At 41.1% G+C, this 18,202-nt stretch overlaps 1 protein-coding gene across 4 annotated transcripts in view; it reads right to left on the bottom strand.

Annotated features, from left to right (window-relative positions):
• Positions 1-18,202, bottom strand: part of LOC119446229 (death-associated protein kinase 1-like) — a 140,710-nt gene that overhangs the window by 11,563 nt on the left and 110,945 nt on the right. For 3 of the 4 annotated variants that reach the window (XM_037710595.2, XM_049664015.1, XM_037710594.2), the window contains exons 6-14: positions 18,033-18,131; positions 16,575-16,673; positions 13,685-13,783; positions 11,412-11,510; positions 10,111-10,188; positions 9,052-9,241; positions 6,088-6,332; positions 4,306-4,513; positions 2,101-2,384 (exon numbers count right to left, since the gene is read on the bottom strand). In XM_037710595.2, the coding sequence (XP_037566523.1) occupies positions 2,101-2,384; positions 4,306-4,513; positions 6,088-6,332; positions 9,052-9,241; positions 10,111-10,188; positions 11,412-11,510; positions 13,685-13,783; positions 16,575-16,673; positions 18,033-18,131 (1,401 nt within the window). The remainder of the gene's footprint in view (positions 1-2,100; positions 2,385-4,305; positions 4,514-6,087; positions 6,333-9,051; positions 9,242-10,110; positions 10,189-11,411; positions 11,511-13,684; positions 13,784-16,574; positions 16,674-18,032; positions 18,132-18,202) is intronic. The other variant, XM_049664014.1, reaches the window with a different exon arrangement.

The raw sequence follows: 18,202 nt of genomic DNA, 5'->3' as shown, positions 1-18,202 counted from the left end.
ATTGCTGACAGTGTCATTGTCAATGAGTGGCCCAGAAATGCCAACACTGTCATCAGCAGTGACAAAATCCTCAAAAGAGACGAAAGCAGTAGCGTCATCTGCTGAATTTTGTGTTTTCAAGGCTTTACTAGCTGCTACGCACACAAAGGGGGTGCCGGTGGGGTCAGTGGGAAATTAATAAGTCGAAGCAGCATGTTTGCACGTTTGAACTAAATGAGTTTTCTTTCTATAGCAATTGATGGTTTCTTGCCAGAACATTTCAGTGCTGTTCGAATTAAGCAAAAAGTTAAATTACCCAAGTCAAATTAACGAGAGTTTACTTATGCACCGAGTTGCAGGAGACATCACAAAAAGTTAGTGCTTCCAACCAAAGACAGTTTACAGACTAGCTTGTACGGTACTAAAGTGAAAAAAAAAAAAAAGTAGACTGCAGAAAAAAAAAGACACGCATAACACAAGCAAGGCTTTCTTGTACAAGAAACAAAAGTACATATACATAAGAGAAATAATAAAGGCTGATAAACACACTCTTCTATGTGCATGAGCTCACTAGCATCAGACTTGTACGTAATGAATCATGTACAGAGGGGTCCACAGTCAAAGGGAAAACTCGTGTGCTGAGCATGTCCAGATTTTCCTCTCTCGCAAGAGTACAATCACCTAAATTTGCAGCAGATAACTTGTGGTTAGTAGCTTTGCCTCCTTTCGACACATCTGAGCAGTGCACTGGTCGACATTGTGCAATGACAAAAGTGTAAAGACAAGTGGTGCCCTCACCACTTGCAGCTAGGGTGTCAGCAAAGTGAGAGCCGCACATTTGAGTGTTCCCTTTAACAGTGGACTGCACTGTACATGTAATTAACTACGTGTAATCGGTTAAATTTTTTTGTTAGTTTTTTAACTGATTCCTTAGTCTGTTGGTAACGCTCACTGTAATTCAATTACTCTTTTCAGTAATCAATTACATGCAACCAGTTGCTTTATTGACGAGCCAAGCTGTAACAGGCAATGGAACTTTGAGCACTTGCATTTGGTGAGAACTACAGTATAACGCCATAGTCATGCAATGCAGAAGCCTTGTGCATGCACATGTTCAGATAGGTAAACCTTGGTGCTCAGAATTTATCTTATCTTAATGTTCCACTGGATTTTGGCCGACAAAGTGAACTGGCACTGGTATAGCTCAAAAGCAATATCCACACAAGAATTTGATGCCAGGAAATCACCTATGAATGATTTTTTTCAGTTTTCATTGTCCCTACCAGTAGTGCCTTCTCCAAGCTCCAGCATCTATGAAGTGTTGGGCTAGATAGAGGACTCCATCGCGAGCACTGTGTCATTGATTAACTGCTGTCTTGTGCACAAAATGTTCATACGTTACAACATGACCCTTCCCTCCAGCACACACATCGAGCACGTTTTCAGTATCGCTGATGGTGTCTTCACAAGAAAACATAAGAAAATGACTGACAAAAATTTCAAAAAATCCATTGTTAACAAAGTTGGGAAAATGGGAATTGCTGAAGAAGACGCACTGATCAAGCCAGGCCAGCGTGTTCTATGTACTGTATTTGTGCAATGTTAATTATGGTTCGGAGGAAAGAAACAAAAAACAAAAGTAATCTATATTAAATTTTAATAATTGCTCACTTACTTTTGTGGGGCAGTAATTGGTCACTGTACTCAATTAATTTTTAATGAAGTAATTGTAATTAGTTACTCCTTTTCTGTAACACGTACAAGTCTGAACAGCACACACTGATACAGTAACCATACACAGTTCCACCAATCCACTAATTTAAAGTATAGTCTAAAAAAAAAGAGCAAGTATCCTGTGGGCTGAAACGTGATTTCGAAAAGATGTTTTCCAAATAAATGTAAGTCATTATTCAGCAATACAAAGAACTGTCTGTCTATCCCATGCAAAGGAGTAACTGTAGGAACGAAATGCTTTGAATGTGATCAGCATATGCATATTATCTCAAGTTACCTTCACCTTATAAGTAAAAACTTTCCATGTTGATATGCATGAAAATGCCTATAAATGCAAAAGAGTCAGCAACTATAGCCGCTACGTAAGTGAAAGCGCAAGTAACTTACCTGCACAATTTTGACTCTATTGTTGGAGAGGTACTGCTTGAGAGACTTCATACTCTGTGACCCAACAACATGGGCATCCACGACAAACACGGTGTCGTGCAGGTCAAAAACATGCTGGAAGCGTTCCCGTGCAGCTGCCAGGATGATCTTGGCATCAGCTTCGGCATTGTTCTGTTGCTGCAGCACATCACAGTTTTGGTTCCTGTTGATGTTGCTCGCACATACGTCTGCATGGGTGGCCACTAGTGCCACTCTGAGGGGAGAGGCACTTTTCCCTCCCATTCCTGAAAGCAGCAAGAGTATGTAAAGTATTTATGCAATGCGTATGACTTGATGCAGTTTTTTACTTTCACATTCTTGTAATACAAAACAAAGAGAGAGAGAGAGAAAGGCAAAGGAAAGACAGGGAGGTTAACCAGAGATTATCTCCGGTTGGCTACCCTGCACCGGGGGAGGGGTAAAGGGTGCGATAGGTGAGAGAGAGAAAAAAAATAATTAATATAAAAGAAAGAAAACCACACACACACACACACAAAACAGAACCGTTTCTGTGGGCACTGTCGCGCAGTCTGCTGAAGGCTGTTCTAGTGTTGCACAGAGTCAACATCCCATCCTATGTCACACAGTGCTAGAGTCACAATTTGTCATTGAGTCAGCTAGTCTTAAGTAACGCAGCAGCGCCTTCAGAGCAGGCTCACGCTGTTATTCGTGTAGGCCAGTTTCCAAGGATGTTGCTTTCGTTATTGGGAGTACAGAACAAAACAAAAGTGACACAGAAGAGAAGGGACAGAATGAGCACTTCCTGTCTCTGCAGCTATCACGCACGTGCTCCAATAAACTACACTAAGTCAATCCCGTGCAACCACGTTAGTCAGAAGGTTCACTTTTTCACACATTGCCCTCCTGTGCAACCATTTCATTATGCATGCAGTACGCAAACCTAAAAGTGCTAAGCCTCTAGTACAAACAAACGACTGTTAACTTGTCTTTCTTGCCACGGTGAAAGGAAAGGAAATGCGAAAGAAAGGTGATCAGTATGGAATGATTCACCTTTTAACTCCCAAGACCAAGCTGTACAGTTGCCCTAGAAGACTGTACCAATAGTATTAAGCAAATCTATGCTCTACTCTTGTAGATCATGGCTCATTTTAGACTCCTTGTTGGAAAGGATTCACAGCCGCAACATGCTCATGCGCATGTTACATGCGCAACAGCTAGGCAGCTTGCCTTCCTTTCAGTAGCATACATCTAGACAATTATATTACTGCAACAGCAGCAAACTGCTGTCGCACAGTGATCACTGAAGTCACTAAAGTTTGCTGTATTCGTCTGTCTTTTCTGTTGTGTCGTTGCCATGTAGTCATAATAACACTGTCATTGTCGAGCCGCCTGCTGTCCTCACCATCTTCTCATCTCCAACTTCACCCTCACCATATGTTGAAGAAAAACAAAACTTTGACCACTACCACCACTGCAGATTGAACTCATGTCCCTGTGGTAACGTGTAGTCAGTAGCTGTGTGCATCAAACACTGAGCTATGAGACAAATTTTACGCTTGGCAGTTTGTCTAGGGTTTTGTGTGCAGTGAAGACTCTGAGAGTGGAGGCATCATATTTTGGAGGCCAAAGCAGGCCACATGCTGACACAGAATAGCTGGTGCATAATGCAGTCATTCACAGCATATCTTTCAGCCAATAACGTGTTGTCACCGCCCCATCATTTTCATGCCTTTGTTGTTCTTTTCTAGCCATCACCATCATGAGATTACCGTCACTGCGATCATTGTCATACTGCAGTCATCACTGTCATGCTACTACCATCACTCTCTTTTCTACAGATGTGCTGTCAGAACTGAATATGGCTAGGGGATGTTGGACAGGATTGAAGAGTTTTGCGCTAAGTTGGCGGTGTTGAGGGAAGTAACGACTAAACTCCACTAATTTAACTATCTTCGAAAGGTGCTTTACATCAAGGTGCCTTGATGTAAAACATATGTTTGTAAAAAAAGGGAGGCCATGATAGATGTGATTCGACAGAAAATAAACAAAAAAAAATGAAAGAGAAAGGAAGTCACAAATACAATCTTAACCAAGTCATTTAACACTAACAAACTTGCCCCTTTCCCACAGTGGTTGAATGATTGACTGCAGTATTCGACTGCCCTCTGGTGACATTTGCATGAAAGTCAATGTGTGCATGCTTACCCAAGGGTTCTACAGGTGGCGCCCTTGCTTGCAGGTAAGCTAGCCAGAAGGAGACCTGCCTGATCTGGGTGTGCACAGGCTCAGCAAGGCTGAACACAACTAAATGAAGGCAGTGGGCATTGCCTACGAAGTGGTCGTAAAGCATCAGGTATGGCTCATGTCCCGAGAACTCCCATATGCTCAGGTCACCAACACCAGACACGGTCACCTGCACATTCGAAGAATGAACTGAAAGCTACCATCGATCTTTCATGACACTGCAGTTTCAGCATGTCAACAGGGATTACTGATAAAATTAAATTATCATAACATTAGTAACAAATTGAACAAATCCATTTATTCAGTTTCTTCGAATATATTCAGCTGTGGATGTATGTGGCTGCTACAATTATTGAAGCACACTAGGCTGGACAAAGGGCCACGTAGTGACTGTATAACATGCTCCATTTACTTATGGTGTCGGATATAGCATAGTACTTCTTTTCTTTTCCAAACAGTTTAACCAATCACCTTCAGTAGTACCTGTCACATTCAAAGCACAGGTGGAGCACAGAGAAAGAACAATGCGCATGGCAGCTTGCCGAGTCAATGTCTGACTTTATTTCCAGTAAACTACAGGAGATCAGCACAATGTTCTGTGCGCAGTAGCACAGCACACACAGCAGTGGCACCTTCTGTTAGGAGCACTTTGAAAACCTTGTGCCCGGCAATCGGCTTCATATATTACAGTACCACCTTCAAATATTGACAGGGAAATTAACTTGGATCAGCAAGGAAAACATACAACACCTTGTACAGTGGCCAGAAAACAGTCTTTCTTTATTTAATTTTTTTACCTGCCTCACAGCCACATATGTAGGTAGCAGCAATTTTGATCTGCTGTCAACAAATAGTATTCAGAAAGCTACTTGCTGCAGGCAGTCATAAAAGAGCTGTAGTCTAGGTCCTCATGAACAAAAATAGAGCTGACAGTGTGTTGTGAATGTAACTAATGGCCTTGTTGGCACTCAGCTCATATAGGTTTTAGCTGAGGTACACAATATTCAAATACCGTTGTACATAATCTTCAGACCACTTTCCAGGCACATCAAATGTACTTTAGGAGAGGACTGGAATGCCAATCAAACACGTAATTTTAATGTGCGTGCAACAGAGCCTGTTTTCATATCTCTTTAAAAGTCTCAGCACTTGTCACATTTACACAAATACAAAAGTCACAACAACCAAATTACAGGGTAATGCAAAAGTAACAGAAAAAATAAACACTCAATAGTAATTTGAAAAGAATAGACAGTAGCACAATGTGGTTTTCACAGAAATGCTCAGAATGACATGAATTTTTTTTTCTTTTTTTTTACAAACTCATTTCTTGTCTGAATAGCCATATTTGTCATGGACAGGTAGCACTGTAATGCTATTTTCCATGGTAAAATCTAATCACACAACTAAACTGGCCCTTGTTGGTGCAAATGTAACTATTCTTGCAATAAAATGTTTTTTGTTTTTTTTGGTAAACAAAAAATCCTGTGTTTTTCTGTGCATTTCTGTCAACTGCACAGTCCTACTGACTATATATTTCCAATTATTGAACTTTTGTTTCTGTCACCTTTTGGTAACCTTGTACTATTATATAATCTTTCACAGAAAATGTTTACATCAATGCATACATGCATGCATGCAGCTACATAAGCGTTCTTTAGGTTCATCTGTGGGAATGCATGCATGTTGACTTTTTGCAAATTTCCTGCCACTAATTAAAAAAAATCTTGGAACCCTACAAACCTGCTGCACATCGATGCCATGTGTGTAGTTGACATTTGTAGTCTCAGAAAACAACGGCTGTGAGTTGCTCATCATATCCGTGCAGCTGGAGATGAGTAGAGCAGGAGGTGTGATTGCCTTCTTGTAGTCATTCAGTTCACTGGCATCATTGAGGTCAGCAGTTCTAATGTTGTTCTCACTGTCTGTGTCGATAGTGTACTCGTCCATCGCTGGTGTGCTGGATCGGCTGCTGTGGGGCCCTGATGCTGTGCAAGGAAGCAGAATGATTAGCATGTACTGCGCATATAATTATACTGAGTTGCTGCTCACCCCCTTGACAGCAGAATTCATCAGAAAACAGGTAAACGATGTATGTACACAAGAGGTGCAATAGTTCACAATCGGAGCATCAATAAATATTACCAGCTGTGACAGTGCTTGCCGAACGACTAACAAACAGTGTATGCTTAGCATGCACTGTAGCAAATGTGTTTTTGCAAAGCATGTATGCAACTGTGTAATGTGATGCACAATTCCATACGGTAGGTGTAGAAGCCCTTGTCAGGTGCTGATTGTCTTAAGCTCCTATACATTGAAAGGTGTCAAGAATAACTAGATAAATAAATTTCAATTTCAAATAAAAAGTTATATGTGGCCTATGGCCCCTGCAAGGCATTAACTAACATGCCCATTAACCACTGGCACAGTAATGTCAGATGGAGATGGAGATTACAAATGGACCTGTAATTAGCCCGTAATTAGTTCACCTTTGTTACAAGTAGGGATGTGGCATAGGGGGCGCTTCTAACCCTACTAACATCACTAACGACTGACCATACTTATCATTTGTACGTTCAGTTGTTCTGCTGGCCGGTATACATTACACGGCAATAAAGTCATCAGATATACACTTCTTCCAGTATGTGACATGCAGAGCTCCTTCGTTCACTACAGTGGTGCATGATCTCGCAGTATATTTTGTAAAATTCATACTTCGCAAAAAAAAAGGGGCTGGCAGTGTTTCGAGAGCGGGCAATGATTATATGAATGTTATGGCAGTCTTAGTCAAAATTTTCAAAGCCACTGTGCACTTGGCAGACTTGTTGCTGAGCTTTATAATCTAGCTCCTCTAAACATTTGTCGCTTCAAAACTCCACAGAGCAAGAGGGACAGTTTTTCTTGCTCTCCTGGAATTTAGAGGGCTAATGCCCTGCAACAACACTTGGCTATGCATTTATCATGACTGCAGATGGTGCCAGAGAACATGAGGAACAAGCAAGGAGAGTGAGATAACGAAGACTGCGCTAACAATATCAGCATTCATACATTTGACTTCGCTCCAACCGATTTAACTTGGTCTCATTCAAATCTCCCTATTAGTGGCTTCATGTCTTAGTTCAAACAAAGTACATTACTTCTATCTTATTATATTTTACAAATCATTGAATAAACTGAACAAGAAACAATCAGCACTACTTTAGCATACTCAAAAAACACACCAGCCATGTCTAAGCCCAAAACCACCAGTTTCTTCCAAAAAGATAGGAGATGTGATAGCATGCAGCCGTGGCACACGGGACATTACCAAGCTCAAGTGTAAAATATACTTCTCTAACCATTAACCTAGTTATTGGGCATAGAGTATAGGGAAACAATTATTAAAAGCTGCCGAATTTGTCAAATAGGCTGAAAAGAAACTTGCAGTCAGCTGCATTCATGTATAGAGTCTGCTTATTCATTGGCCCTCAGACAATTCTGTCTCATTATTTCACACAAATAAGTTGTATTCCCACCTTTAAAAAACGTTTATCCTACCTCTACAAAAACTATAAATGTGATTATTTTGCTGTCAGCTAGTCTCTTGCAGATGTACCTTGAATGAAAAATTTTGGTACAAGCTGCCACTGATGTGCCCAGTACTTGCTAAACAAGGGCTATAAATAATGGTCATTGTGATTGTCAAAAATCAAGTAATGGTATATGAATATGTGCATACCACATGCATAAACTTAAAATGTAGATATATTTGGATTTAGATTTAAAAACAAGCAATATGAGAACTATCTGATTACATAACTAACCGAAATCCATACACACTAGCCATGACACATTATGCAAAGCCAGCTGAACTCTATTTATCTTTAGAGTATAAATGTGTCTCAGTTTACGTGAATTATTTTCTATGAAACATGCAATGGTTGTGGAACAGCTACATAAGCATTTGTTAGGTGCCATAGGCAGCGCACATGCAAATGTGCTGCAGTGCTTTGTGTGTGGCCCAACAACTGATGAAAATGCACTGTGACTTAGAAGTAAGCACAGCATTGTGTAATATACTGTTTTAAACTTCCTCATCACAGCTTTTTAAGTTATCATTATTACTCCAGTACCTTCAGTGTGTTTGTATCTATGCATGTAGGTTCTATGGAGTTCCATATTCATATGTGCACAGCAAAAGTACGAGTTGGATTGCTTGCATGTTGAGGAGTATCTAATTTGTTCATACTGTTGTCTTCAGTCATGCATTGTCTATGTTCAAGGACATTTACAACCTCTTAGCTCTCTTGGAATATACGTTACTGAGCTTACTCCCTGTTCACTATTTTCTCTTTTTCTTCTGTCACAACTCAAAATTCTGAACTCTCCTTTTATATTTAAATTTCAGGTTAAGGAATAGGCACAGAGAAACGTAGGTTACCCAAACTGCCCGTTTCAACAACTAGATAACTGTGTCACAACAATGTGGATCGACAGTTTTCACAATCACGTAAACTGCAGGGCTATGCCGCAGGTAAGGCAAACGTGTTATTCATATTGGCGTGCTCTATTGTCAGGTGTTTCAATATATGGTACTCTAACCAAGAGCAACTAGAATTTCAATGGTGCAATCCGGTGAAAGCTAAGACTTGGAAAGTGGGGTCATCTTTGTTGATGCTACAGCAACATAACAGATTAGGCAAGCTTCAAAGCAAATGCAGCACTTACTTGACTTTGGCTTTGGTGATGTAGGAGACGTCTTGGAGCGCCGAAACCAGCTGCTGAAGTATCCACACTTCAGTGACTCCAGCATTGTTGTTTTTCCCACACCGCTGTGGCCGAGCACCTTGAGTTTTATTCGAGAGAGTGGCTGAGTCCCCGGTATCATTTGAGCGATGTACTCTTCTTTCAGTTGCTCCTAAAAGGAAACAAGATTGGTAATGAATATCGCACAAGACTACTAAAGTAAATGTGCAACAAATATACCTTCACAGAGATATGCCAGTCCGCGCAACTCGCACAGAAAAGACAGCGATGCTGTATAAGGGAGTTCTCACACCTTTTGAACATAACATGTGAAATTGAACATAACATATGCCAAAAGCAGGATCTGATTATGAGGCACGTTGTAGTGGTATTAATTTTGACCACTCAGGATTCTTTATCGTGAACATGGAAATGATCTAACTACGTGCGCATTGGTGCATTTCACCCCCACTGAAATTCTGCCGCCGTGGCCGGTATCGAACCTGCAACCTCGATCTTGGCCGCTTTCACCGCCACCTCAAATCTACCCAAGACTTTGCAAGCGCTTCACTATATCCGAGCTTTGTACAGAGACTTGCATGCTTTTTTTTTAATCATTCTTGAAAAAACGTATTCATAAGAACAGATACTATAACTGACCTTAGCCAAAGGCGCAGGAGCAATACCCACAAAATGCTTGTCAGTTTGGGCCCCTCCTAGCTGACCTCCAACATGAAGCCGTTAAAATGTGTCGTGAGAAACAAAAATTACGGATTACTGGCTAAAATAAATTGTACAAAGTCATTGTGTATTCGAGTGAGGTGTACACAAGGTAACTTTTATTATTTGATAACCATTGATAATTACATGTCAAAGCAAATTCGGGGCTCTGACACAGGCTGCGCAGCTGGCAATTCTTTGACTGACATTTGACACCGATGATGTAGCTGCATGCCGAGCTTTCACCTGTGGCCACACGAAAACTGCTGCATAATTCTTCTTAACAGCTTTGCTGTAAAAGGCACACTATATATCACTTACATTCCTAAGTCGATTCAGCAGGTCACCTATAGAACTGTGGCCTTGAGCGAGGGCAGTGATTTCTGCTGGTATTCCATCCTGTGAACACATATTGAAACGTTGTGACAATGTTGAAACAATGTTGTGACTGCCAAGACTAGGAGTTTGAAGTAATATAGCACATGCACTTTCCCTATAGTGTGCTAGTGCAGCTAAAGAATACAACAACATTTCAATAGCCTTTGTTTTAGCCAAATTAATAAAGTCAAGTTGTTTCCTCCTCCTCAGAAGTGCAATATAGCTCAACCATGTGTGCATTCCAGCTAGTTGGTGGTGATCCATGATTACCTTTTATACAATAAATGCAGGGATGCAATCGAAACACAAAATACCTTTATTACGGGATAGAACAGTGCACTTCTATGAATACTTTACCATGTTTACTTAATTTTAACATGGCTCAGTTGTAACATACGTACAGTAGTGAACAAAAGTTTACAGGGCACAGGTTCTATGACAAATGTTAATTCCTACACTGTAAAAGCATGGCACTTCTAATTCAATGAATCAATGTGTAAGCCACAAAAGCTAAAAAAAATTGAAACGTTGAATTTGAATCTACATGTTCTGACTTTGCGGGACCCAGCTTTTTCTACAAATCCCCGTGTCCCGTGAACTCTTGTGACCTACAGTATATATTTTTGCGGTCAAGTATATTTACACATGTGCAGTCTTAATTTTGCCTCCAATATAGTATAGTCGGGTACAACTTTAGAAAGCAGCGGCTTTGCCCAAAGGCGGATGCACACAAGCCGCCACCAATGGCGTGCACTCTAGACTGACATCATGAACCGGACAACCGGCAACCCCGCCGACGGAGAACATGGCAGCCCGTGCTTCGAACCGAGTCGCGTCAGTATTTCTTTAGTTGCGGAGGCAATCGGCTGCCGCGATTCAGTCATCTGGGCGGCCCCCTCTCCTGCCTTCTTAAGTGGTACCCGACTATAGTGCACATGGTGCTTTTTTATGTCTATTTTCGGAAAGTGTATATTGGCATTAAATAACAGTAATGCAGAGTGCCAGGTGACTATCAATGATGGAGCGCTTTAAGCACACTGATTATTCACGTGACAGCAGTGATGTTTTAGCATTGAATAAACTGTAACACAAGTTTGGAATCTGTATTGTGAAATTAATCATGAAAGAGCCACTCAGAACTTACACGGGAGCAATAATTCAAGACATCAGCAATGCATACGATTTGAATGTGCAGGTCCTTGAGCCTGACACTGTTAATTTTTATCTTCACAAGGTGAACATACCCTGTTCTTTTGATCGACATTGCACCCAGCAAGGCACAGACAGCGCACAATCTCTGTGTGGCCATTTTTCGCAGCCAGGTGTAGAGGATACAGCCCAGCCTAGAAAAGAAATATAGATTTAAATCAGTAAGCAACCCTTCCACCAACATACTCCTCCTACAACATGCCATAAGGAGCTATAATGCCATCAAAATATTTGAATTTGTGTGAATGATGATTAGATATCAATGTGCAACTTGTGCTTGGAAATATTTTTTTTACACAATGTTAGTGGTGAAACATGAGCCCAGCAATTTATTCTGTAACCTTGAATTCTAGCTTCTGTTTTCTAACTTCGAATTTTTCAAAACAAATGCCAAAATGGCTAAGATGGTGCTTGTGGCTGAGGATATTTGGGTGAAACCAAGTTTTCTTGATATTACACCTACAAAATTTCATGAACGATTCATAGTGCTCATGTAAAAATAAATATATTGTCTGGTTCCTAGACATCATGAGAACCTCAGTTAATGTGAAGCATTTTCCACCCAACGCATGTGATGAAATGTTTTAACATTTTCTTTGGTGTGTACTTCAGCTGCTGGGACTGGATACAGAGTCATCAGAAGCAGACTTAAGGATATACTCTAAGCACTGGGTCCTATACAGCACAATCGTGGCATGAACCTCATCAATGCCATGTCTTGTAAAACACGCAACACCATGTCAAACACAATTCACGAAACATCAGTAGAATGAGGACGAGAAAACACCCCACACACCCGCATGGCGCTGAGCTAGACACATCATCTGCTGTGTAATATGATGGAGATGAGGGAGGGAATGCTTGACATCACTCTTAAACACCTGCCTACAATTGGTTTCACAGGCACGGCACGAAAGCTGTGATTCAGGGAAGGCCTAATACAACCTGGAGTGTAGGAAGCACAAACAAACATTAGCACGCACAATGCACCGCTGAAGATGAGGGATTTCTGCTTAATTCAAGACCTATGTCCTTGCTGAATCCTTCAGACATCTTCGTTACTTTACTTTTACTTTAATTTTTCGCAAAATATTTAATTATTCTTGTTCATGTACTCGACTAATTCTTTTTTCTAATGTCATCTGATTCTTAGCCAATTCCTCACAGTAGGTATGAGCCATATGTCGAGAAAAAACTTTAGGCGACCTTAACGTTCCATTTAAGTTCTTTATTGGCGCTAGCCCCTGGACCTTAGGTGAACTCACGTCCTTCTTCTACCACACCCAGAGGAGCAACCTGAAGACGTGCCCTAACACGCCGGCAAAGCACTGCGTTGGGACACGAACAATGAATGGCTCATACCCCCTTAAGCAATGGCTCATACTCCCGTAAACGCGGCCTCCGCATTACGACGACAGAAGAGAAGTGAAATTCTATGCTGGAATGATGAGTGGCAACGGAACCGGCTGTGAAAGAAGACAACGATGACAAACGTGTGAGCAGTGGCATGAGCGCGTTTGCGCGGTTGTACCGAGGGGAGCCAAGGAGCCAGCTGTGGAAGAAGACGACGACACTCGAGCCATTTCTGATGATGATAGTTCATCATCATAATGATGAGAAAGACCTGACGGTTAATTGGCCCTTTCGTGAACTAAACTTATGTGTCAAACAGCATATAGAATGCAGGTATTCTAGAAAAGTGCACTAAAATCTTGATTACAGTTAGCTACATCTCAATGCCAGCAGCAATACATACTCTACCTTATTCCTTCACAATACCCCCAACCACAAAATACCCAAAACCAAAATCCTCTTGCAGTTTGGCTAAAGCAGTTATGCTCCCATATCATATCTATCCTATACAACTCTTAACTTGAACCATTACTTCCTTTTAGATGGGTTTTTATTATTCTCACAGTTTCGGAGACACCTTAACTTCTGGTTGTCTGAGGCCGACTTTCGGTGTGTTCCTTGAGAAACATAATGTCGCTAGGTGCTAGCGCCATAAAACCAACTAACGATCTGGGCCAAATTGGGCCAATCCCAAAGAGGTACCATGTCACATGCTGTCTCAAAGTGCTAGTTGCAATGAGCAAAGAAACAGTAAGGTTGTTATTTTATTGAGCTGAGCATGCTTCTGCGGCCTTACTGACAGAGCATCGAGGTGCCACCCTAGCGGACCCATTATCAGGCAAGTATTCTTTTCATCAGTTATTGAGGCTGTGATTGCAGCTACCGAGCTGGATTTATGGAGCAACCCAGAGGTTGATCCTAATAATGCTTTACATTAAAATAAAAGCTATCGTACCTTGTTTGGCACGTCAACTTTACACCCGAAGGCACACAGTGTCTGGGCTACGGACAGCAGGCCATCCCGAGCAGCCACATGGATTGCAGTCTCTCCATGCTGCAAAACAACGAGAGGTGGCAGCCATGTATAATATGGCACGCAAGTAGCTAACAAGTGAAAAGAAAGCAATGACAGCACTAAGATATATATCCTGTAAGACAGTGGGAAAGAGGCTGCATATTGCTATGTACGCCCTCTGCCAATATGAATTGGAACAGTGAATTTGTGTTCGAAGCCGGTAATTTTTGTTGTGCGTGCTTGTAGCAAGGAAAAGTTCCATGAGTGGGATTCTTCAACAAGAGAACAACATAGCAAATATGTAGCAGTAAGTGAGGTTCTGACTCGCGCATTTGCAAGAATTGCTGTTTGAACACAGATGAAGTGTTCCTTTTCATATTGATGGAAAGTGTACATGTGTTCTTTGTGCGTCTCTTCAAAGAAGAGCACCGTCACCCGACGAAGCAAACAACAAAAGGGCCCTTGCTTGAGCAGTCAGCTACATTGGTCAGCGCTGCAATTGCTCTTGTAAATAAATCTTGCAAAAATCCTCAACTTTCATTCATGTACTGTTTCATCCCTAATGTCACCATGAAATGCTTTAAAGTCTGTAGTTCAAAACAGCATCAATGATAACAAGACCAATAATAACATGATTGATAAAAAGGAGTTCTGCAGTGACAGAAAGTGACAGAGGCCTAAAGGGGAGATACCTCGACCTTCACCACTAATGTATCGCAGGTAATTTTACAGTGACAATAATAAACAAGCTTAGTGAGTCTTTTGAGCCAGGAAACAAGAGCTGTCTTTTAATGGTGTCAGCCATTTATACTGCCCCTGCCAGCCATTTATAAAATCACAAAATGAGTGATAAATCATCACTAATGATGTCTGTAATGAAAGATGCTAATGAGAGAACAAAGATTCCTTGTTTCCAAGCAAGATTCAAACTCATGACTTTCTGTTTACACATATCAGCTGCTCTAATCACTGCACCACAGCGGTTTTGTTGAATTAAATGGCAGCCTGCTAGTGGAAGCATGTGTTGCAGCCCCAAAAAAGTGTCACGATGGAATTAGAGCACCACTTTGCACATCTCTCACAGAGGACTAGAACCTGGAGTTGCAAGCAATGAAACACTGTGCACTACAGTCGAAAGGCAGATACAGTGAGATGCACCATTTTTCACATACTTTGCAGAGGAAAGTCCAGCGTTGCAAGCACTAGAATACTATGTACAACAGTGCAAAGGCATATTTCCTTATTTGTGCAGCCAGATTCCTCATGTAATGCAATATAAACTTGAAACACTTGCCAGCTGAATGAGTGGTCTTTAAACATTGTAATAAAGGCCCAACACATTGTAAATGGCATTAATGCATGATGAAGTGCTTGTGTAAACACATTTAATTACCAGAAGAAACATGGATACCCCTTGGCTACTAACAATGCATCTCCTTTGCTTTCAAACGTAAAGAGTCTTGCAGTTTTTTAGTTCAGTTGCAAGCAATTTACATAAACACTGTTCCAGTCATTATTTCTTTGGAAATTTGGTCTTGTTCTTCTTTCTTTTCTTCTTACTAGGGTTTTACGTGCCAAAACCAGTACTGATTATAAGGCACGCCATAGTGGAGGGCTCTAGATTAATTTTGACCATCTGGGGTTCTTTAACATGCAAAATTTAGTCTAGCTTGTCTCCTCTGCCTGTTTTTTCATCCCTAGAATGCATATAATTGTAGATATTTAGTTAACATGTTTTTACACTCAGTTCATTAATGCCTCACTAGAAAAATATGGCATTCTCCTCAGCCTACATCTCTATGTGGCAATTCTCACAATTACATCAAAGAAAGGGGACTGAAAGATTGAAAATTGCAAGAGTTGCAACTGTAATTAAGAAAAGAAGGAGCTCTCAGCCTCTTTCTTTACCATGGTGGACAATGAAACCACCTTAGTTCACTCCTTAAACATTTATGATTGCAATCTCGGCATACTGTGACCGATCTTACATGGTATATGGAGCTCATAGTCAGTTCAAAGGAAGACTTCAAGATTCTGCAGAAACTAATTTTATTGCTTCTTTCTTGCCATCACAATACACACTCTGCTTGCTTCCATGATACCTCCTTTTTTTTGTTCAGCTAACAGCACATAAAGTTAATAAATCTAGAAATACAGTAAACCTTTACTACAATGAAGTTATCAAGACAGGAAATTGACCTCATTGTCAGTGGTATTTTATCAAAATAGGAGGAGCTATAAGAGTGTCATATAAACACAGGACGTACACTCGAACAGCGTGGGAGCTCGTTAATTGTACATTGAAACAAAGCTGCACTCAATAGTGGCAACCTAACAGTGGTAAAAATCTGCTGATAAATGTCTGTTGGATATCACCACATGATGCAGTTCATCCCAAGAAGCTGCCAACAAATGGTTACCTTCAAAGCGATCTTTGCCTGGGCAGCTTCGAGCTTCAAGCACTTCACTCCATCTGAACAAGTGCAAATGGTCATCTGTATGCTGCACAGAGCAGTCTGGTGCAGATTTCCTGCTTTGTACTTCATACTAAGTGGAGCCCTGTACTATTGTACTACTGCACTTCACATAATTCAATCCAAATGGACGCACTCCCCTTGGGACCACAAAAAAACTTCAAATAAATATTTTTAAATTTCGTTACAACAAAGGTTTAGTGTACATTGAAAATACGATACTATCAGGACCCTAGTGGAGGTCAGGCTAGATTCAAACCGAAATGTGCCAAATTTCAGGCGTGTTGAAAACACCATTAGATGGAGTTCACAGATTGTTCAAGAGGTGCGAGGATGACCAAACTAAGCTTACTTACATTGTCAACAACGTCAGTTTGGCAGCCATTGTGAAGGAGGAGCAGAGCTACAGAGACATGATGCCTCCTCAAAGCCAAGTGAAGGGCTGTGCAACCATGCTGCAAAAGGGACAAGAGGAAAGTGAAGACAGTGAACAGGCAGTGGTGTCTGCATTGCTTTTGAGCTTGGAATGCTTACAGGCACACTCAAACGAGGTCTTAGACTTAGCCAGGCTGCAGCGTCTCATTCAAATCTTCCTCACGGATAGTCAACCTCCAAGAAATGAAATTATGAATACTTGTACCATTGAATGGGATTCAGACTTGCAAGTCACAAACCAGTGCCCCAGGACAGGCACTTGTTTATGGTGAATTAGCATCTCAACAATGCCGCAGTGCCATAACACAAATGCACAAAATGAATGCACAAATCACTGAATACAATAAAGGCAATTAGACAGTGAAGGGTGCACTAAAAAAAGTTGCATTAAAAACTTTAAAAGAATTACAATATACATATTTAACAAATCTATGCATAACAGCCAGCCTCCTATAGCTGCACAATTGGCAAAAGGAATTGCAATTGCCTCAAGATACTGCAAAAGGGCCAATGTGTACATACAATGCTAGCACTGTATTCTTGTAATACAACTAGATTTGGCTGAGAAGCACCTCAAGGGAGCTCTTCTGCAACACTTCTTCTTCAAAAGTGAGAACCCACTTGATGTGAGTGTGATGCCTTTCCATGAATATATTAGCGCAGATATTTTGAAAAGCACTAGTAATAACAAGGATATAAAGAATGTAATGTTTACTTTTCCCATTCATCCTCCACACAATGTTTCCTCTCAGGCGGGGCGTTGAAGATAGCAACATGTACTGCACATTGCTCCTTTCTTACTGCATACATATGATACACTTAATTATGGTACAATTATGGTGTTGTACACTCATGGCAATCCTTCAAATATATTGGAACCTGACTAAAAGGCTGCAGAGCTCCTGGTAGCAGACAAAGGTATGGCTTCCCCGTTTGCTAGAATGTTAGAGGTGTGTACATGCGTGCACGAGCTTCCCTTGGGAGCAACTGATGCTTGTAAAAAATTGTCCACTGGCTGGCGTCGATGTTGTCAAAGGCTGGACATAACAGGGGGGGCCTCGAAAGAAACAGTCCTGGGAGGTAGAGTGATCTTTAATGTAATATTGTGGGCACCCTGCTGCGTGCAGTGGAATAATATCGGCCTGCATATCTATAGCAGCATTGCTGAAGATAAGACTTGATAGTAAAATAACACAATGAGCGAAGCGCACAGCCTTGAATGTGCAGTATACATCTGCACAACTCAAGCTCGCAGGGATAGAATATATGCAGATGTGTCACCAGCTGCAGATGATACGGCTTCGCAAGAGCACATGCATCGAGAAAAAAACCTGACAGTGCATAACAACCACTTCAGGTAGTCAGGTACATGTACCAACCTTATCTAAAAGGTCGGGGTCAGCGCCAGCTTCAAGAAGGCAACGAACACTTTCAAGATGACCTCTTGCAGATGCTGTGTGGATTGGAGTTTCGCCTTCCTGTTGCAAAATAATGCACGTTTTCCTTTTAACTAAGGTCCACGTAACAATAAAAGCAAGTCATTGTAGAA

This window comes from Dermacentor silvarum, chromosome 3 (genome assembly GCF_013339745.2).
Source record: "Dermacentor silvarum isolate Dsil-2018 chromosome 3, BIME_Dsil_1.4, whole genome shotgun sequence".
NCBI classification, from domain to species: Eukaryota; Metazoa; Arthropoda; class Arachnida; order Ixodida; family Ixodidae; genus Dermacentor; species Dermacentor silvarum.
This window is presented reverse-complemented; position numbering and strand designations above follow the sequence as displayed.